The following is a 17,174-nucleotide window of genomic DNA, read 5'->3' as shown; positions in this document are numbered from 1 at the left end:
AGCTGAGACACAGCATGGGTTTGTTAAGGGGAAGTCTTGTCTGACCAGTTTGATAGGATACTATGGTGTGGTCATAAAGCAACTGGATGCAGGGAATAACTTTGATATCATATATTTGGATCTTAGAAAGCCTTTTGATACTGCTGCACATGGAAGACTGCTGCACAAATTGGAGTAGTGCAGCATTAGAGGAAAATTGCTGCTATGGATAAATGGATGGTTGAGTGGGAGAAGACAGAGTGGTAATCAATGGACACTGCTCATCGTGGACTAATGTTATTAGTGGAGTCCTTCAGGGTCCATTGTTGTTTTCTGTATTTATAATTGATATTGATGATGGTATATCAGGCTTAATTGCAGACGATACGAAGGTTGGTAGGGTTGTTAATGACAGAATGCTGCTGGAACAGGATCTAGATAAGTTGAGCAAATGGGCTGAGATGTGACAAATGAAATTTAACATTGACAAATGTTAAGTACTATGTATGGGAATGAGTATTTTCATTCTCAGTATAAGAATGAAAAGGATCTGGGGGTAATTGTGCAGGCAAATATGAAGTTTTCTGAGCAGTGCAACAGTCTGTAAGAGTAGTTCATGGTGTCTTTTCAATGATATACAGGAATTTTTCTAGCATGGATAAGTAGGTGATTATCCCCTTGTATTAGGCAATGGTCGGACCACACCTTGAGTACTGCATACAGGTCTGGAGGCTTCATTTTAAGAAGGATGTAGAGCTGTTGGAACGAGTACAGAGAAGGGTAACAAGATTAGTGAATGGAACAAAGGGTTGCTCTTACAAAGGAAGGCTTAAGTTTTGCAAATTACAGTGTCTGGAAACTAGGCACCTGCGAGGTGATCTGATTAAGGTGTATAAAACCTTTGATGGTTTGAGCATGCTCAGTGCTGATGGGAATCTTCCTCTTGCTCAGAATAATCACCTGAGAGGGCATAAATTCAAATTAATGAAAGACAGTTGTAGGATTGATGTGCGGAAGTTTGCCTTTAGCCAGTGGGTGGTTGATTATTGGAACAAACTTCCATCTGTTGTTGTAGAAGTTGATAGCTTAAATGGATTTAAGGCAGAAGTTTTTTTTTTTTTTTTGGTTGGGATATATAAGCTTGCTTTCTTGCATCATGTGCCTTTACTAACGCTAAAAAAAATGCTAAACAGAGCTGCTATTGTGTAAATTTTTCGGTCAGTTGAAGAGTTAATTTTGAAGAATAGATATATGGCAGTTGCCTGTATGGTTGCATGAGTGAAACTTGAGAAAAGAAAAGATTAAGCCAATCTTCGGATTGATTATTGTGTATTCAGTTTAAAGCTTAATTATACAATTTTTAAATATACTAAAAACCATGTAAAGACTTCTTTTGTAGAGATTGTTCAAACTGTATGATATCAAATTGAGACTTGTGTGCACATGCACATCGCCTTAATGAAACTCATTTTGTTATACTTCTGGTTATTGAATTTTTTTTTCATCATTTATACTTTTTTGTCTTATAAGTATTTAAATTTATATCTTTTCTATTATCTTGCAGATTTTGAATCTGTTAACAGTTGAAGAATTAACAAAAATATTACCAAAGGAAATTATCACACCACGAACCTATATCCTTCATCCATCTCAGTCATTATTCTTGGCTGGATTAGGAAGAATTGATTTCATAAAAGTAAGAATTGTGCATTTTGTTATTATACATTATTTTGATTATTGGTTTCAGTTGGTATAAATCATTCACTTAATTGTAATGAACCCCTCAAATTAACTCAATTTTTATATAAAATATATACATAGTACATTCAAAAGATTCCACGAATCACACACTGGTATTTAAAAGGTTTGTGCTGTGGCCGTAAGGTTTCATGGGACGTTGACCTTAGTGTGCACGCATGCCAAGTGGGAACTGGCTTTGACCACTTGACTCATGATTCAGCTGATTAATTGCCGAATGTTACAATTTGAATATTGTATTGACATCAAGTTCTCTCCTTTAAACTTGGGACAAGTGTTACAGAGATGCTGCAAACATTACAGAAAGTTTATTGAGATGATACTTCGAAGAAAACAGCAGTTTACAAATGGTTTAATCAGTTTAAAAACACAGGTAACACTGAAAGATGAATGTTGTAATGGATACTCTTTGATGTCGCAAAATGATGAAAAGATCATGAAAGTGAGGGAACTTGTGCGAAATGGTAGGTAAATGACTTATTGAAATTGAGTTGTACACAATCCAAATTGTACACAATTCTTGAATCAGAATTGTACACAATTCAGATTCAAGATTTAGAAATGCATTGCATGTGTGCAAAGTTTGTTCCACACTTGCTGTCAGGCGCTTGACTGTGAAAAAAATGAAAATCACGTAGAAGCCCCCTACTTTCTCGGCCTTGCACTGTCTGACTTCTAGCTGTTCCCTAAACCGAAAATGGGCTTCAGGGTCATTGTTTACAGTGAATGACATCAATGAAAATGCTGAAACAACCCTGTGTGCGCTGGAAAAAAAAAAAAAAAAAAAAAAACAATTTTAAGGAATGTTTCAAAGCTTGAGAAGGCTAATGGAGCAAGTATGTTTGTGTGCAGGAGGAAGGTGCTTTGAATGGGCTTTGGTTAATAAGCCCAACTGTTCGCTCGGACTTTTATAGTAAAATTCTGTGTGCTTTTTGAATGTGCCTTATAATGATATTACTAAATACTTTTTTATACAGTGATTATCATTATATGTTAGGGATGTTACAGTATAAGTGAACATCACTGTATCTATAATTTATTTATTTCTTATTCATGTTTAATGTAAGTTATTTTAGTCCTTTTGAGCATTCTTGTATGTGAAGCTTGTCATTTAATAACCTTAGGATAGGCAAGAAGTAGTTTAAAATTGTTCTTTTTAACATTATAATGGATAAGGCTATGAATAATGCATGTCTTTTAAATGAAAGCATCTGCTTGGTGTGCTTTGCATTAGGTATATCCACTTGCATATGTCTGGCTTGTCAAGCACTTTACGTGAGTGGGAACATTGCACTTTTTGTATGCCATTCAGCATTATTTGAATAATGTCTAGAATTATGTACTTTGAATATCATTTTTTATTTTAATAATATAATGGATACAGGAGTTAAATACAGGTACATGTTGAAAGGTAAACAATGATCTCTCTGTTAGTTGGCCAACATCTCTTGAAATTTTTAAATACAAGAGTAAACATGTATAATTGCTCTTTCCTTGACTGAACTGAGAACATTAATATTGGGAAATATAAAACTGTATTTAAAACTGAAATTTGTTCGTAAAACAAATGAAAATAAAAACACTATTTAATAATTAAATTGTTTTTAATTATAATTTATGATTAATTTTTGACTTTGTATTTCATATTTATTGGCTGTAAATTCTCCCAACTTTATATAGACAAACTGTGGATGGGATTGTGTGGCAGTTTTCAGAAGTGATAACCTCTTGTTAATCATCTTCACCTGACTTGCATATTCTCCTCCTATGTATTTTTGTGGCTGACTTCAGAGGTTCTTTTTTTTTTTTTTTTTTTTATAGGCGTGTTAGCATATATATGTAAAGAACGTATTTTCTTCAGTATGTCTGTCTGTCTGTTTACCTGCATGTAATAACTACAATACGATCTAAGCAAGAAGGCCGAGAATCACTTCTCGGTCTTTTGGCTAAGATCAAAGTGCATGTGATAAGTCAGTCCTATTGAATGACTTTTCATAAAATTTTATATTTGGCTCTTTTAGAAAGATTTGTTGTGCTATCCTAAATTTCATTAAAATTGAACCAATAGAAATCTAGCAATTAGTATTTCTTTGTCCATCTATCTGCATGTAATAACTTGACTCCCAGTGGATGGATTCTTATGAAATGTTACTTTTGGCTCTTTTAGAAAGATTTGTCAAGCCTTCCCAAATTCCTTTTAAATTGCACCAGTAGAAATCCAGCAATCCTTAATTCTTTTTTCATCCATATAACATAGGCTATATATATATACTGTATATTGTAGTCAAAGCAGTGATATGTTTATTGCTGTGTTCTGATAGGAGGAATGAAAAGGCAATATGGTGGGTGTGTAAAAATGATATTTTCTCATATCACGCATGAAAGTTGTCACTTTTTGGTTATTTCTTTCTTTTGTTATAAATTGTGAATTACTGTTTGCCAGTGAACCTAAAATTGTAATGCTCTGCATACCTTAACTAACTTTTTTTTTTTCACATACGTTTTAAAATGCTTATATTACAAGCAGTTTCAGTTTTGATTTTCTCCCTAAAAATTTAAAATTTTTTAGATCAGTGATATGGCCTGCTCTATAATGTTAAATCTAACCATTGGGAAAGGCTTAATGGTCGATTTGATATCGTTGAAAGTCATGGAGTGGTCAAGAATTTTGTGAGGAGTAGAAAAATTTATAGTATGAAGTGAGCATGATTTCAGTTCATGTGTACTTATAGTTGAAACAGTTTTTTTGGAGAACAGTGAAATTTGGAGTATGTACAATACAGATTATGGGAAGAGAAATGCGCCAGAAAACACCACCAGGGAAAAATGTGGTGCCAGCATCACATAAGTTATTAAGGTTATAAACATCCATATGTCATCCATCATTTTCAACAATTCCATAGTAGTGATGGATGACATTTTTGACAATAGCATTTAACTTATCTGACACAGTGTTTATTATATGCTCCATAATTCTGGCTTTCCAATCCATTAATGAGCAAATGTTTATGCAATAACCATCTGGAACTATCTAAAGCAGCATTTCTCAAACGTTTTTAGTCATGGAACACTTTTCATCTCACAACATATTAATGGAACACTTATGAAACATAAGTTTAGAGCGAGCAAAAGAAATGTTTGCTAATATTTTATTACATATGATGCACTGTGCATCAAGAGCATCTTTATTTCCAAGACATGTAAAGCCGAAATTCAAATACTGTCATCATACTTTTGATGTGGTCTTTTATTAGTTGGTTCCTATTTTTTCACTTTGGATTTTTGGGAAACAAAAGGCTGCGAATATTCATCCTCACTTTGAAGTGTGACAATATTGTGTTCGTTTTCATCCACCACAGTTGTGCACTACTAGAAATATTTTGCTTCTCGTTTTAAAGTTCCTTTTTTTAACCACAAATCTATGGTCACATATTTTAATAGTAATATTTCGAAATACTAATAATTATCAAAAAAAATTAATTTATACAAGGAAGTGAGTTTAGTTATGAAATCAGTTTGCTTCCTCCTCTCCTTCAACCCATGTACTCCAGTCTAAATTGCATATGAATGCTCTACTAGATCACCACATTGATACTTTTTTGTAGATGTTATTACCTCTACACATACTTCTCTATGCAAAGTCTGCCAAAACAGTGTTCCACAGTCTATTTGATTATTAGTCTATGCCAGTATATTAATAACCAAAAAAAATTTATATTAAATATTATAAAGATACAAAAGTGGTGTACGCTAAAAATATGCAAAATTGATTTATTTTATTTTTTTAATTATTAATTACGATTTTTCATGGAACACAGTTTGAGAAACACTAATCTAAAGGATAATTTAGATACACCCACAGCCAAAAATCATGGGACACCTCAAATTTGGTAAACATGGTTGCTGCCAGTGCCAGCATTGCAGCTTAACACTTTTGTCAGAGAAATGAGTCCTCAGAATCTGTGTCACAGGTTTAATGATATGCATTTGTGAAATGATAAAGTTGATAAGAAGTGAATGATAATGACATCCATTCACAGAGCCATGTCACAGGACCTATTCAGATTGAGCAGTGATCTCTACTGTATAGTGACTGTTGGTGAGTGGATTGATATATTGCATGAGGATTTTCCTTTCCCCGTGTTCTGCTTCTGCTGTTGTGTATTCACATCACTGCAAATAAATGTGCATCTTTTCTATCCATAAAACATCCAGACAGACAAAAATGCAGACTGTAAAGTGTTTTGCAACAATTTATGGACTGTGGAATGAGGCATACACAAACATCACACTGAGCACATGTACTGCTGGATCTAGCTGCATTCCCCACGGCATCCAACTTGATTACAAGTGCAATGTTTTCAACAATGTGAAAAGGAACGGGTTTCCTTTTTCATTCACATTGCTTCTCTAGACACTCATGCAAATTTTTGGATCATTATCCTTAAATCATTAACTTTAGTGGACTTCTCTTCAAATCTTTTATCAGTCAAAACTCCTTTAGGCCTGATGAGTGAAATGTTATTAGCATTAGCAAGGGCACATGATCCAAGAAAGCAAGCTTATATAGCATCAGCCAAAAAAAAAAAAAGAAAAACAACAACACACAGGCCCTTCTCATTTTACCCATCCACTCGCTCCAGATGTTTGTCCAGTTCTGCACTGACTCTGTTTAAGCTATCAACTTCCACAACGACTGGTGGAAGTTTGTTCTAGCAATCAACCACCCGCTGGCTAAAGGCAAACTTCCACACATCTATCCTATAATTGTCTTTCCTCAATTTGAATTTATACCCTTTCAGACGATTATTCTGAGCAAGACGAAGAATCCCATCAGCATTGAGCATGCTCAAACCATTCAAAACTTTATACACCTCAATCAGATCACCTCGCAGGTGCCTAGTCTCCAGACACTAATTTACAAAACTTAAGCTCTTTCTTTGTAAGAGCAACCCTTTGTTCCATTCACTAATCTTGTTGCCCTTCTCTGTACTCATTCCTTCTTAAAATGAGACCTCCAGACCAGTATTATACAGTACTCAAGGTGTGGCCTGACCATTGCCTTATACAAGGGGATAATCACCTCCTTATCCCTGCTAGAAAAATTCCTGTATATCATTGACAAGACACCACGAGCTACTCTTGTAGACCATCTGCACTGCTCAGAAAACTTCATATCTGCCTGCACAATTACCCCCAGGTCCTTTTCACTCTCTACCACTGTCAGTGTAGTACAGCACAGTTGATATGTTACTCTGGGGTTACTGCTTCCCATATGCAGTACTTTACATTTGTCAATGTTAAACTTCAGTTGCCACCTCTCAGCCCATCTGCTCAACTTTTCTAGATCCTGTTGCAGCGTACTGTCATTAGTGTCAACAACCCTGCCAACCTTTGTATCGTCTGCAAACTTGGACATTAAGCTGATATACCATCATCAATATCATTGATGAATACAGAAAACAACAATGGACCCAATACTGAATCCTGGGGGGACTCCACTAATAACATTAGTCCACGAAGAGCAGTGTCCATTGATTACCACTCTGTGTTCTCCCACTCAACCATCCCTTTATCCCTAGCAGCAATTTGCCTCCAATGGCACACTGCTCCAATTTGTGCAGCAGTCTTCTATGTGCAATAGTATCAAAGGTTTTTCTAAGATCCAAATATGTGATATCAAAATTATTCTTTGCATCCAATGCCTTTGTAACCACATCATAATATCCAATCAAATTGGTCAGACAAGACTTCCCCTTAACAAACCCATTTTGTGTCCGAGCTATAACTGAATCTTGTCTAGATGATCCTGCAGTGCTTCTTTAACCAGTGCCTTCATTAATTTCCCTGGAACAGAAGTTAAACTAACAGGACTGTAATTACCTGTGTCTCCCCTTGATCATCCTTTGTGGATTGGAGTCACATTTGCACATCTCCAGTCCATGAGTACCTCCCCTGAGTCCAGGGAAGCTCTCATAATTATGGCTAAGGGTTTGCTGACTTCCTTTCCCGCTTCCTTTAATACAACTGGATAGATTCCATCCACCCCAGGTGCCTTTCTTATGATTATCTTCAACAATTTCTCCTCCACTTTACTCTCAGTTATTACAAGATTCTCTAGCTTACTGCCAGAGTTGAATACACCTCTGCCATTCCCCTCGATGAATAACTCCTCATGTGTGAATGTAGATGCAAAATATTCATTTAGTTTGTTAGCTACCTGAGCAGGATCATCAACAGTTGAACCATCAATATCAAGGGACATTGTTCTTGTAAACAGTTTTAAAATTAATACTCAGTGTTCCATAAAAACAGTCATTATTCAGGTCGCTCACTCTCCAGCTGACTGTATTCTTGAATTACTCTTCTTTGTTTGACATGTTCTTTATCTGCATATCACCATTTTTATTTTTGTTCATTCTTCATTTTGATTCCTTTGCATGTTTGACCCACATTCAGCTACAATGAGTGCTGTGTGATGCCAGTGCCACAGTTTTCTCTAGATGTGTTATTTGGACATTTTCATATTGTCAGGTAAAATTCTCTTCTCCATCATCTGTATTATGTGTATTCCAAATTTCATTCTTCTTTTGCAACATTTGGAAACAATTGCAATTTCTTTTGCAAACAGTTGCAACAGCAGACTTGTCGGTATAGGTCAACTTAAATTATTCTCACTCTGTAGTTACTGCTTGCAAAGCAGTAATGGTGAGGGAAGTTGTCTGGGACCTGGCAATATTTTTGGTATAAAAAATAATTTTTTAAAACAATATTCATTGAACAGTAATTTTAGTATTGTGCTACTGTGAACATCCATGTAAAATCATAGGACTAGAATAATGGAAAAACAAAAAAAAATTAAAGTAGATGAAGATGAAAAGAACAGTGACAGTGGCTTCCCTTAAGAATTACTGATATGAGTAAGAAATAGAATATGTAAATATTTTATGCAAAAATACTATATTTAGAAAAATGTTTGAAATATTGCTTTTGATCTAATAGCCCACTTACTATATTCCATGGTCTATTTATTATTTGTTCTTGTCTGTTGCACTTTCTTGCAGAAGTTTGTGGCCAAGTGTTGCTTGTGGAATATTGCATAGTATGTCTTCAATTTTTTTTGGAAAATTTGGCATGCTAAGGCCTTAAAAATGTTTCAGTACTGTGGATTATTCAATTTATGGATTAAACTTTTCATAATTAGCTTTGAGGTTGTCACAAATATTCTCTCAGATATGCCAGACAAGCTGTACTTGCTACCTGAGTCTAAAACATTGATGGAACTGATATTCGGGTGACATTCAAGTCAAGTGGACCGAATTTCAGCGAAGTCCGGACGGTCTGTGACAACCAAATCCTCTGCTTGCACCTTCATGATGGTGGGATTGTTAGTAACCCTGGGTATAATCTCCATGCACATGCACACTGTGGATGGCCACCCAGGTGTGAACCAATGCAAGCAGGGGTTGAGGTGTGGCACCCAAACCACATGGAGGAATACCACTCCTCTGTTACCAGGCAATACTAGGTGGTAGATGATTCTCATGAACTGGTGAAATATTACCACCACTTTGCTTATTGGAGGATTGAAGTGGTGGAACCCATGTTTAGTCTCCAGAGCTAAGTTCCGGTCAACCCTTCCCCATCTCTTCCATCATGCAGTATGACTGATGATTTTGAGGTTAAGATGAACATCATGGCGAGATCCAATCTTCCTTATATTTCGAGAGTACAGCTCTAAAATGGTATTCGCATCGGCCCTAGTTAGTACACCGGACAGAACCTATTGGTAACTCTCTAGAAGGCTTCTGGATCAGCTAGTGCAGGGGCGGCCAACTTAATTTGTGATGTGATCTACTTTTTTCCTTCAAAATGTGCTACGATCTACCATCTCAAAAATTTCATTGCACAAGGTTAAAAAAGTTAATCAACACATATTGAAAAACGTTTTTAAATTTAAAATTAAATACAATTCAGTAAGCTTGTTTTAAATTCATATGTATTTAAATTTTTAATTTATGTGAAGTTCGTGTCTTCATGTCATCTGCCATGCTTTCAAAACCAGGGAAATACTGTAATAAGGCCAACAGTAAAGAATCTTCTGTATGCAATTCCATAACAGTAGAGTGATTCTTCGTCTTTGTTTCAAATACGAAAAGGCCGGTTCACATAGATATGGAACCGAAACAGGAATTTAAAAGTTCACTGTAATTTTTTACATTTGGGTACTTTTCTCGGCAAACATGTTTCCAAAAGTATTTTTCTGTGAACTGGCTTTTAGGAAGATATCATTTAGCAATGTAATAATTTCATTTTCAAGTAATATTTTCTCCATGTGAAAAATCTCAGCGTTTTTTTTTTTTTTTTCCTTTTTAAAATCACTGAATCTGATTTCAAAATCATCCACAACTTTCTTAATTTCAGAAACATATTTTTCACAGTTAAATTCAAAATTAGGATATTTTTGCAAATAAACTTGCATATTTGCAAAATGATCAATTTGTTTTCTTTGAGATCCTTAGCCATCACCAAAAATTGATATTTATATGCAGAAATATTACTAATCATGCCACCCACATTTTTATTTTTTCCTTGTAATTCCAAATTCAGATCACTTAATTTATTGGTAAAATCTGCCAAAAAAAGCCAGATCACACAACCACTCCGTATCTTGTAGCTGCTGATAATCATCTCCCCTTTGATCAACAAATCTTTTGATTTCATTCAGCAAATTTCGAAATCTCTGTAGAAACTTACTCCAACTCGGGCATCTGTGTGTAATATCAGATCTGGTTCATTTTCATCGAGTTGAATTTTGAAAAGTCTCCTTTAAAAGATTGTCCTCTGATAGAATTTGCGATTTTGAAAGCTATGTCCATAACAATTTTAGTATTTAATTTTTTTCTGGCTAACACTTGTTGGTGGATGGTACTGTGGTAACTCAAAAAATCTGGGAATTCATCATCCTTTTGGCACAATAGGATGATTCTGTTAAGATGCCCTGTCATCGCTTTAGCTCCATCTGTTGTTATTGATACGAGCTTAAATAGTGGTAATTTAATTTTTTTAATAAAATTTTTGAATGAGTTAAATATATCAGGACCTCTAGTTCTTTCTTTTAATGAAACCATACCCAGCAGCTCTTCTCTAGTGGCAAAATCATCAAAAACCATATGAACAAAAACGAGCAATTGAGCTGTATCATTGATGTCTGTAGATTCATTCAGTTGTAAAGAAAAGGACACAATTAGCAATATGAGCATGCAATTGTTCGCTCACATTTTTACTGATTTTTTTCGATGTGTCGTGTCACAGTATTTCGAGATAATTGCAGATCTTGAAGAGCACTTTTAATTTCATTTTTGTTCTTGAAATTTTTAAAAAGAGAATCTGTTATTTCTAAAAATGCGTCTGATGAATTGACCATCAGAAAATGGTTTGCATTTTTTTGCAAAAAGTTGAATCACTTTAAATGATGCTACAGTTACTGCTGTAGATTGTAAGTTAGGTGTCACAAAGAAATTTTGTCTTGCAAATAATCTGGATTTAAGTTCTTTTAATTTATTTTTTTCTAAGGTCACTATTAGGCAGAAAATCCGATTGGTATTTACCATGGAGTGCGTTGAAGTGCCTTTCTAAATTTCCTTTTTTGGGTCCACGGAGCGGCATTTCAAATCAAATAACATGTTTGTTATTTGCATTTTGGGTCGGCATTTCAAATCAAATAACATGTTTCTTTTATCATTACAAAAAAATAATTCTAGTTCTCACTCTTGATGAAAATGATACGTTTTACTCCTTTTCATAGTATTCATTTTAAATCAAAGGGTATTAAATTAACGTATAAGCACTGTCCAGTTATTAATATTAAGTAAGCTAAATAAGAATTCGACACATACACTATGCTCTCTGCAACGTAACTACTTGAATTTTCACTAGACAAGTTTATTGGCTGTGCGGCAAGAGTAATCACGTGGTTCAACGGATTTGTAATAAGTGTACGCAGTGGGGCTCATAATAATAATAGTAACATTTAAATTTTGACTAATCTATTTTTTATATATATTTAAAATTTGTTGTGATCAACCGAAATTAAAGCCACGATCGACTTGTTGGCCACCCCTGAGCTAGTGTATAATCTTGCTACCTCTACTCTGCCAGATAGTGACTGGAGAGAGTCTGATTAGTGTGTATGCGGGGAAGCATTTTCAAGGCCACATTACATCAAGGATCTGGTTATATTCTTACCATGTGTACACCATATCCAAAAATTTCATTACTTCCTACAGCATGTCTCCCCCACTTTGCCTTACTAAAAGAAAGGAAGTTTTGAAACAGATTACTGTTTCAAAACTTCCTAGTTCACTTCACAAATATACGTGGTCTCAATTCTAGTCTCAACAACGTCCATTTCCACTTGCACTCTGCCAAACCCCATGTACTTTTTCTGACAGAATCTCAGTTATCAGTTGATTCAAACACTGCTCATCATTAGGTATAAATTGGCCATTTCAGTTGCTTTCAATCCCACCATTTAAACCAGTTAACTGTTCCAGAAATTGTTACTCCCTTGTTTATTAAACAATTGATATACATCAGGGGTGGCCAACAAGTCGATCGCGGCTTTAATTTCGTTCGATCACAACGAATATTGAACATATAAAAAAATAGATTAGTCAAAATCTATATGTTATTATGCACCCCACTGCATACGCTTATTACAAATCTGTTGAACCACGTGACTACTCTATGATCTAGTGAAAATTCATGCAGTTATGTTGTGGAGAGCATAGTGTATGTGTTGAATTCTTATTTAGCTTACTTAATATTAATAACTGGACAGTACTTATATGTTTATTTAATATCCCTTGATTTAAAATGATTACTATAAAAAAGAGTAAAACGTATCGTTTTCATCAAGAGTGGGAATCAGAATACTTTTTTGTAATGATAAAAGTAAAATGTTGTTTGATTTGCAATGCTTCCGTGGCTAGACACAAAAAAGAAAATTTAGACAGGCACTTCAATGCACTCCATGTTGGGCCCCCTTACCACTTTCAATATTTATTGGATTTTCTGCCTAATAGTGACCTTAGAAAAAAATAAAATAACTTAAATCCAGATTATTCACACTACAGAATTTCTTCATGACACCTAATTTACAATTTAAAGTGAGTCATCTCCTTGCAAAAAAATGCAAACTATTTTCTGATGGTCAATTCATCAAAGATGCAGTTTTAGAAATAACAGATTCTCTTTTTGAAAATTTTAAGAACAAAAATGAAATTAAAAGTGCTCTTCAAGATCTTCAATTATCTTGAAATACTGTGATGCGAAGCAGCAAAAAAATGAGTGAAGATGTGAGCAATGCTCATATTGCTAGTAGTGTGTCCTTTTCTTTACAACTGGATGAATCTACAGATATCAGTGACACAGCTCGGTTTTATTCGAATGGTTTTTGATGATTCTGCCACTAGAGAAGAACTGCTGGGTAGGGTTTCATTAAAAGAAAGAACTAGAGGTCTTGATATATTTAACGCATTCAAAAATTTTATTGAAAAAATTAAATTACCGCTATTTAAGCTTGTATCAATAACAACAGATGAAGCCAAAGCGATGACAGAGCATCTTAACAGATTCATCGCATTGTACAAAAGGATAGTGAATTCCCATATTTTTTTGAGTTACCACTGTATCATCCACCAAGTGTTAGTTAGCCAGCAAAAGATTAAATTTTGTTAACCAACAAAAGCGTTATGGACATAGCTTTCAAAATCATGAATTCCATCAGAGGACAGTCTCTTCAAAGGAGACTTTTCAAAGTGCAACTCAATGAAAATTAACCAGATTTGATATTACACACAAATGTGAGGTGGTTGAGTCGGAGTAAGTTTCTACAGATATTTCGAAATTTGCTGAATGAAATTAAAAAAAAAAATTGTTAATCAAAGGGAAGGAGATGATTATCAGCAGCTACAAGATACAGAGTGGTTGTGTGGTCTGGCTTTTTTGGCAGATTTTACCAGTAAATTAAGTGATCTGAATTTGGAATTACAAGGAAAAAATAAAAATGTGGGTGGCATGATTAGTAATATTTCTGCATGTAAATATCAATTTTTAGCAATGGCTAAGGATCTCAAAGAAAAAATATCGATCATTTTGCAAATATGCAAGTTTATTTGCAAAAATATTCTGTTTTTGAATTTAATAGTAAGAAATATGTTTCTAAAATTGAGGAACTTGTGGATGACTTTGAAACAATTGAAGACATCGTTCAATATATTTCTTATCCATTTAATGTCGACTGAGATACAAAACAAATTGAAGAAAAAAATCGCTCGATATTTTTTAAATGGAGAAAATATTACTTGAAAATGAAATTATTACATTGCGAAACGATATCTTCCTAAAAGCCAGATCATCAGAAAAAGACATTTTGGAAATATGTTTGCCGAGAAAAGTATCCAAATTTAAAAAAATTCTGTGAACTTTTAAATTCCTGTTTTGGTTCCACATATCTATGTGAATCGGCCTTTTCATATTTAAAAAAAAAAAAAAAAGGAGAATTGCTCTATTCTTACGGACTTGCATACAGAAGGTTCTTTACTGTTCGCCTTATCACAGTATATTCCCGATTTTGAAAGCTTAGCAGATGACATGAAGACACAAATTTCGCATGCGTAAATTAAAAATTTAAATACGTATGAATTTAAAATAAGAATTCTGAATTTTATTTAAATTTAAAGACAACGTTTTTCAATATGCGTTGATTAACTTTTTTAACCATGTGCAATGAAATTCTTGAGATGGTAGATTGCGGCACATTTTGAAGAAAAAAAGTAGATCGCGTCACAAATTAAGTTGGCCACCCCTGATATATATTATTCATATTTTGCAATGTGAAATTTTCATACGTCTGAAGTGCTAGCCTGAAATATAAATAAATATTCTGTTTATATTCTGGGACCACATCAGATAAGAAGTTTGAGATAGAGAATACAATAACTCTGAGTTACTAACCTTGTTTTTGGTACACATGTGTACCAAAAATAAGGTTATTTTTAAGGTTAAGGTTATTCTGTATTTGTTTGAATAATTTAATATGAATTATTTAAAAGATTTTTATTTAATATTTCTCATCTTAAAAATCATTTTATGAAATATTCCATTCTGGATTATTAAAGAAAACATTTCTCTCCCGTTTTTACATTAGGACAAAGAACTGTAATAATAAAATTTAATATGAGAAATTTTACTATAAAATAACTCAGAAAATTGCGTAATGTAAATTTATAAAGTTTCAAGTTTTCAGAATCACAAAATATGCATCACTATATTTAATACTTTTTTACAATAGGCAGAAGGGAATTTACTAAGCCTCACAAAAAATTACAATGTTAAATATTCGCAATATGCCTTTAAATATTCAAAATTTTAGTGCTCTAATAAATATATTTTTTTCCTATCATCCTTTATTAACAAATTAGCCTTTTTTCAGCTTTAAAACTATAACATGTAATAATATAATTCTGAACGGGCTATTTAAATACTGTTTGGAATATGCAGTATTTATTTACTGCATATTCCAAAGCAATGAATATTTGTGCTGGTTGACACAAATGGTGCTGCAACTAGTTTATGGAAGTCCACTGTTAGTTCCTATCTAGTAAATATAAAGACTGTGGGATTTTGCATTTTCCCAAATGATATATATGTATGGTTTAGTGACACAGATGTAAACACAAACAAATTTGCTTAAAACATTGATAACATTATAATTTCAAATATGATGCACATTAAAGATTTATTCACTTTTCTGATTTTTAAACAAAAGGCATGGGGGGATATATATTCCTGTCCCCAGAAGGTTGTTGGTTTGCAGTTCGAAAAGGAAATGATGATAATCTCAAAACTGTTGCACATTAACAGCTCTTTCATATGAATTTCCTATTTTTAAATGAGGCCATGGGAAGATATTTCCAGTTTCAGCTTTTCTTTTATATATCTGCATTGCTAAACAATATATTGTAAGCAAAGTCCCCATGACCAATATAAACATTGACCAACAGAAATTAAATCCATTTTGAAAAATGTTAACTGTGACCTACTGCTTTCAAGAACCTATGCAGCCTGTGACCTTCAGTATTTTATCTGTTTTGGCTTCTAGCCAAAAAAGCCCCTGAGTTATATGATGTGTGATTAGATTATAATGAACATTAATGTCAAGTTGAAAAATTGTACAATCTGATATTCTCAAGATTATTGAAAAAGATGAAAATGTTTGTCATTAAAATCTTTTTAATTGTTTTATTTTTTAAAACTGATTAAAACTTTGATTATAAACACTACACAAATGCTATACTTTATGTAGCTTTCTTATATAACTTCTCCTTGTACAAATTTTTCTCTTTCTTGATGATTCCCTTCTACTTATGATTTCTCTCTCTCTCTCTCAGGTAACTCAGAATTTTTTTTTTTTTTGGCTGGTGCAGCATAAGCTTCAGGCTTCCTTGCACCATTTTGTTAATAATTATAATAATAAAATAGTTACAACATGCACATCAAAATATCTACTACATTTACCATGACACACATGATCATGTGGGTGTTTCAAGAAAGTACTTTAAACAGTATTTTCAGAAATTCAGTTTAGGATGTTGGTCTTGATTTGGCCTTGGGTTGTTAAGAATTGTTTTTGTATATCCTCTGTTATACAAAGAAAAATCTAGAGATTGTGGCAGCCAGTCTTTTAGAAATGATCTCTTCCCCATAGAATTCCCTTCACAAAATCATTGTGGTGTCCCCTGTTTAAGCTATGGCCCCTTACAAAAAACGTTTGAGCTCACAGTATTGGTTGCTCATGTCCAGCTGTGTGATAAATTGCATAATGTACTCTTGGTACACTTTTGCATTCACTGTCTCAATGAAGAATATTGCTGTGATTCTCTGACAATATATTGCACACCAAACTCTAAATTTGCATAGTGTGCAAAGGGTCCTTGCAGAAGATGTGAGAATTGTTAGCACTTCTTATCCTGCAGTTTGGAAGATTACTGATGTACCAAAAGGCAAAGCCATACTCCTTACCAAAGAAACCCACTTTATTGTCTACCTGCTTTGGATCAAGTCTTTAAACTGCTCTCAGTAATGCACTCTTTTCTGTCCATCTGTTCCATTCACTTCATGCATGTTAACATGATTAGCTCAGAGCTCTAACTTTCTCATTGTCCTCAGAATATTATTGTCCAGTTATTTGATACTTCTACTCGATGAAATTCCTCTCCTGTGCTTCCCAACACTGTGCACATGATTTAGTTATAAAAGAATACTCAATAATAAACATGTACTATTGTTGGCGAGTGATATCTGTTTTCAAGTATAAGATAAGAGCTGAGGCCACGTGACTGGTCGAGATCAAGCTGCATTTACTAATGTAA

At 33.9% G+C, this 17,174-nt stretch overlaps 1 protein-coding gene across 1 annotated transcript in view; it reads left to right on the top strand.

Moving 5' to 3' along the window:
* LOC150089629 (nitric oxide-associated protein 1) overlaps positions 1-17,174 on the top strand; it is a 67,138-nt gene that overhangs the window by 36,203 nt on the left and 13,761 nt on the right. Inside the window, exon 5 of the mRNA XM_090390057.1 lies at positions 1,544-1,675. Coding sequence (XP_090246183.1) covers positions 1,544-1,675 — 132 coding nt within the window. The remainder of the gene's footprint in view (positions 1-1,543; positions 1,676-17,174) is intronic.

This window comes from Mastigoproctus giganteus, chromosome 2 (assembly GCF_048544385.1).
Source record: "Mastigoproctus giganteus isolate SK-2022 chromosome 2, ASM4854438v1, whole genome shotgun sequence".
Classification (NCBI taxonomy): domain Eukaryota; kingdom Metazoa; phylum Arthropoda; class Arachnida; order Uropygi; family Thelyphonidae; genus Mastigoproctus; species Mastigoproctus giganteus.
The sequence above is the reverse complement of the archived record's forward strand: the minus strand, read 5'-3'. Positions and strand labels throughout refer to the sequence as shown.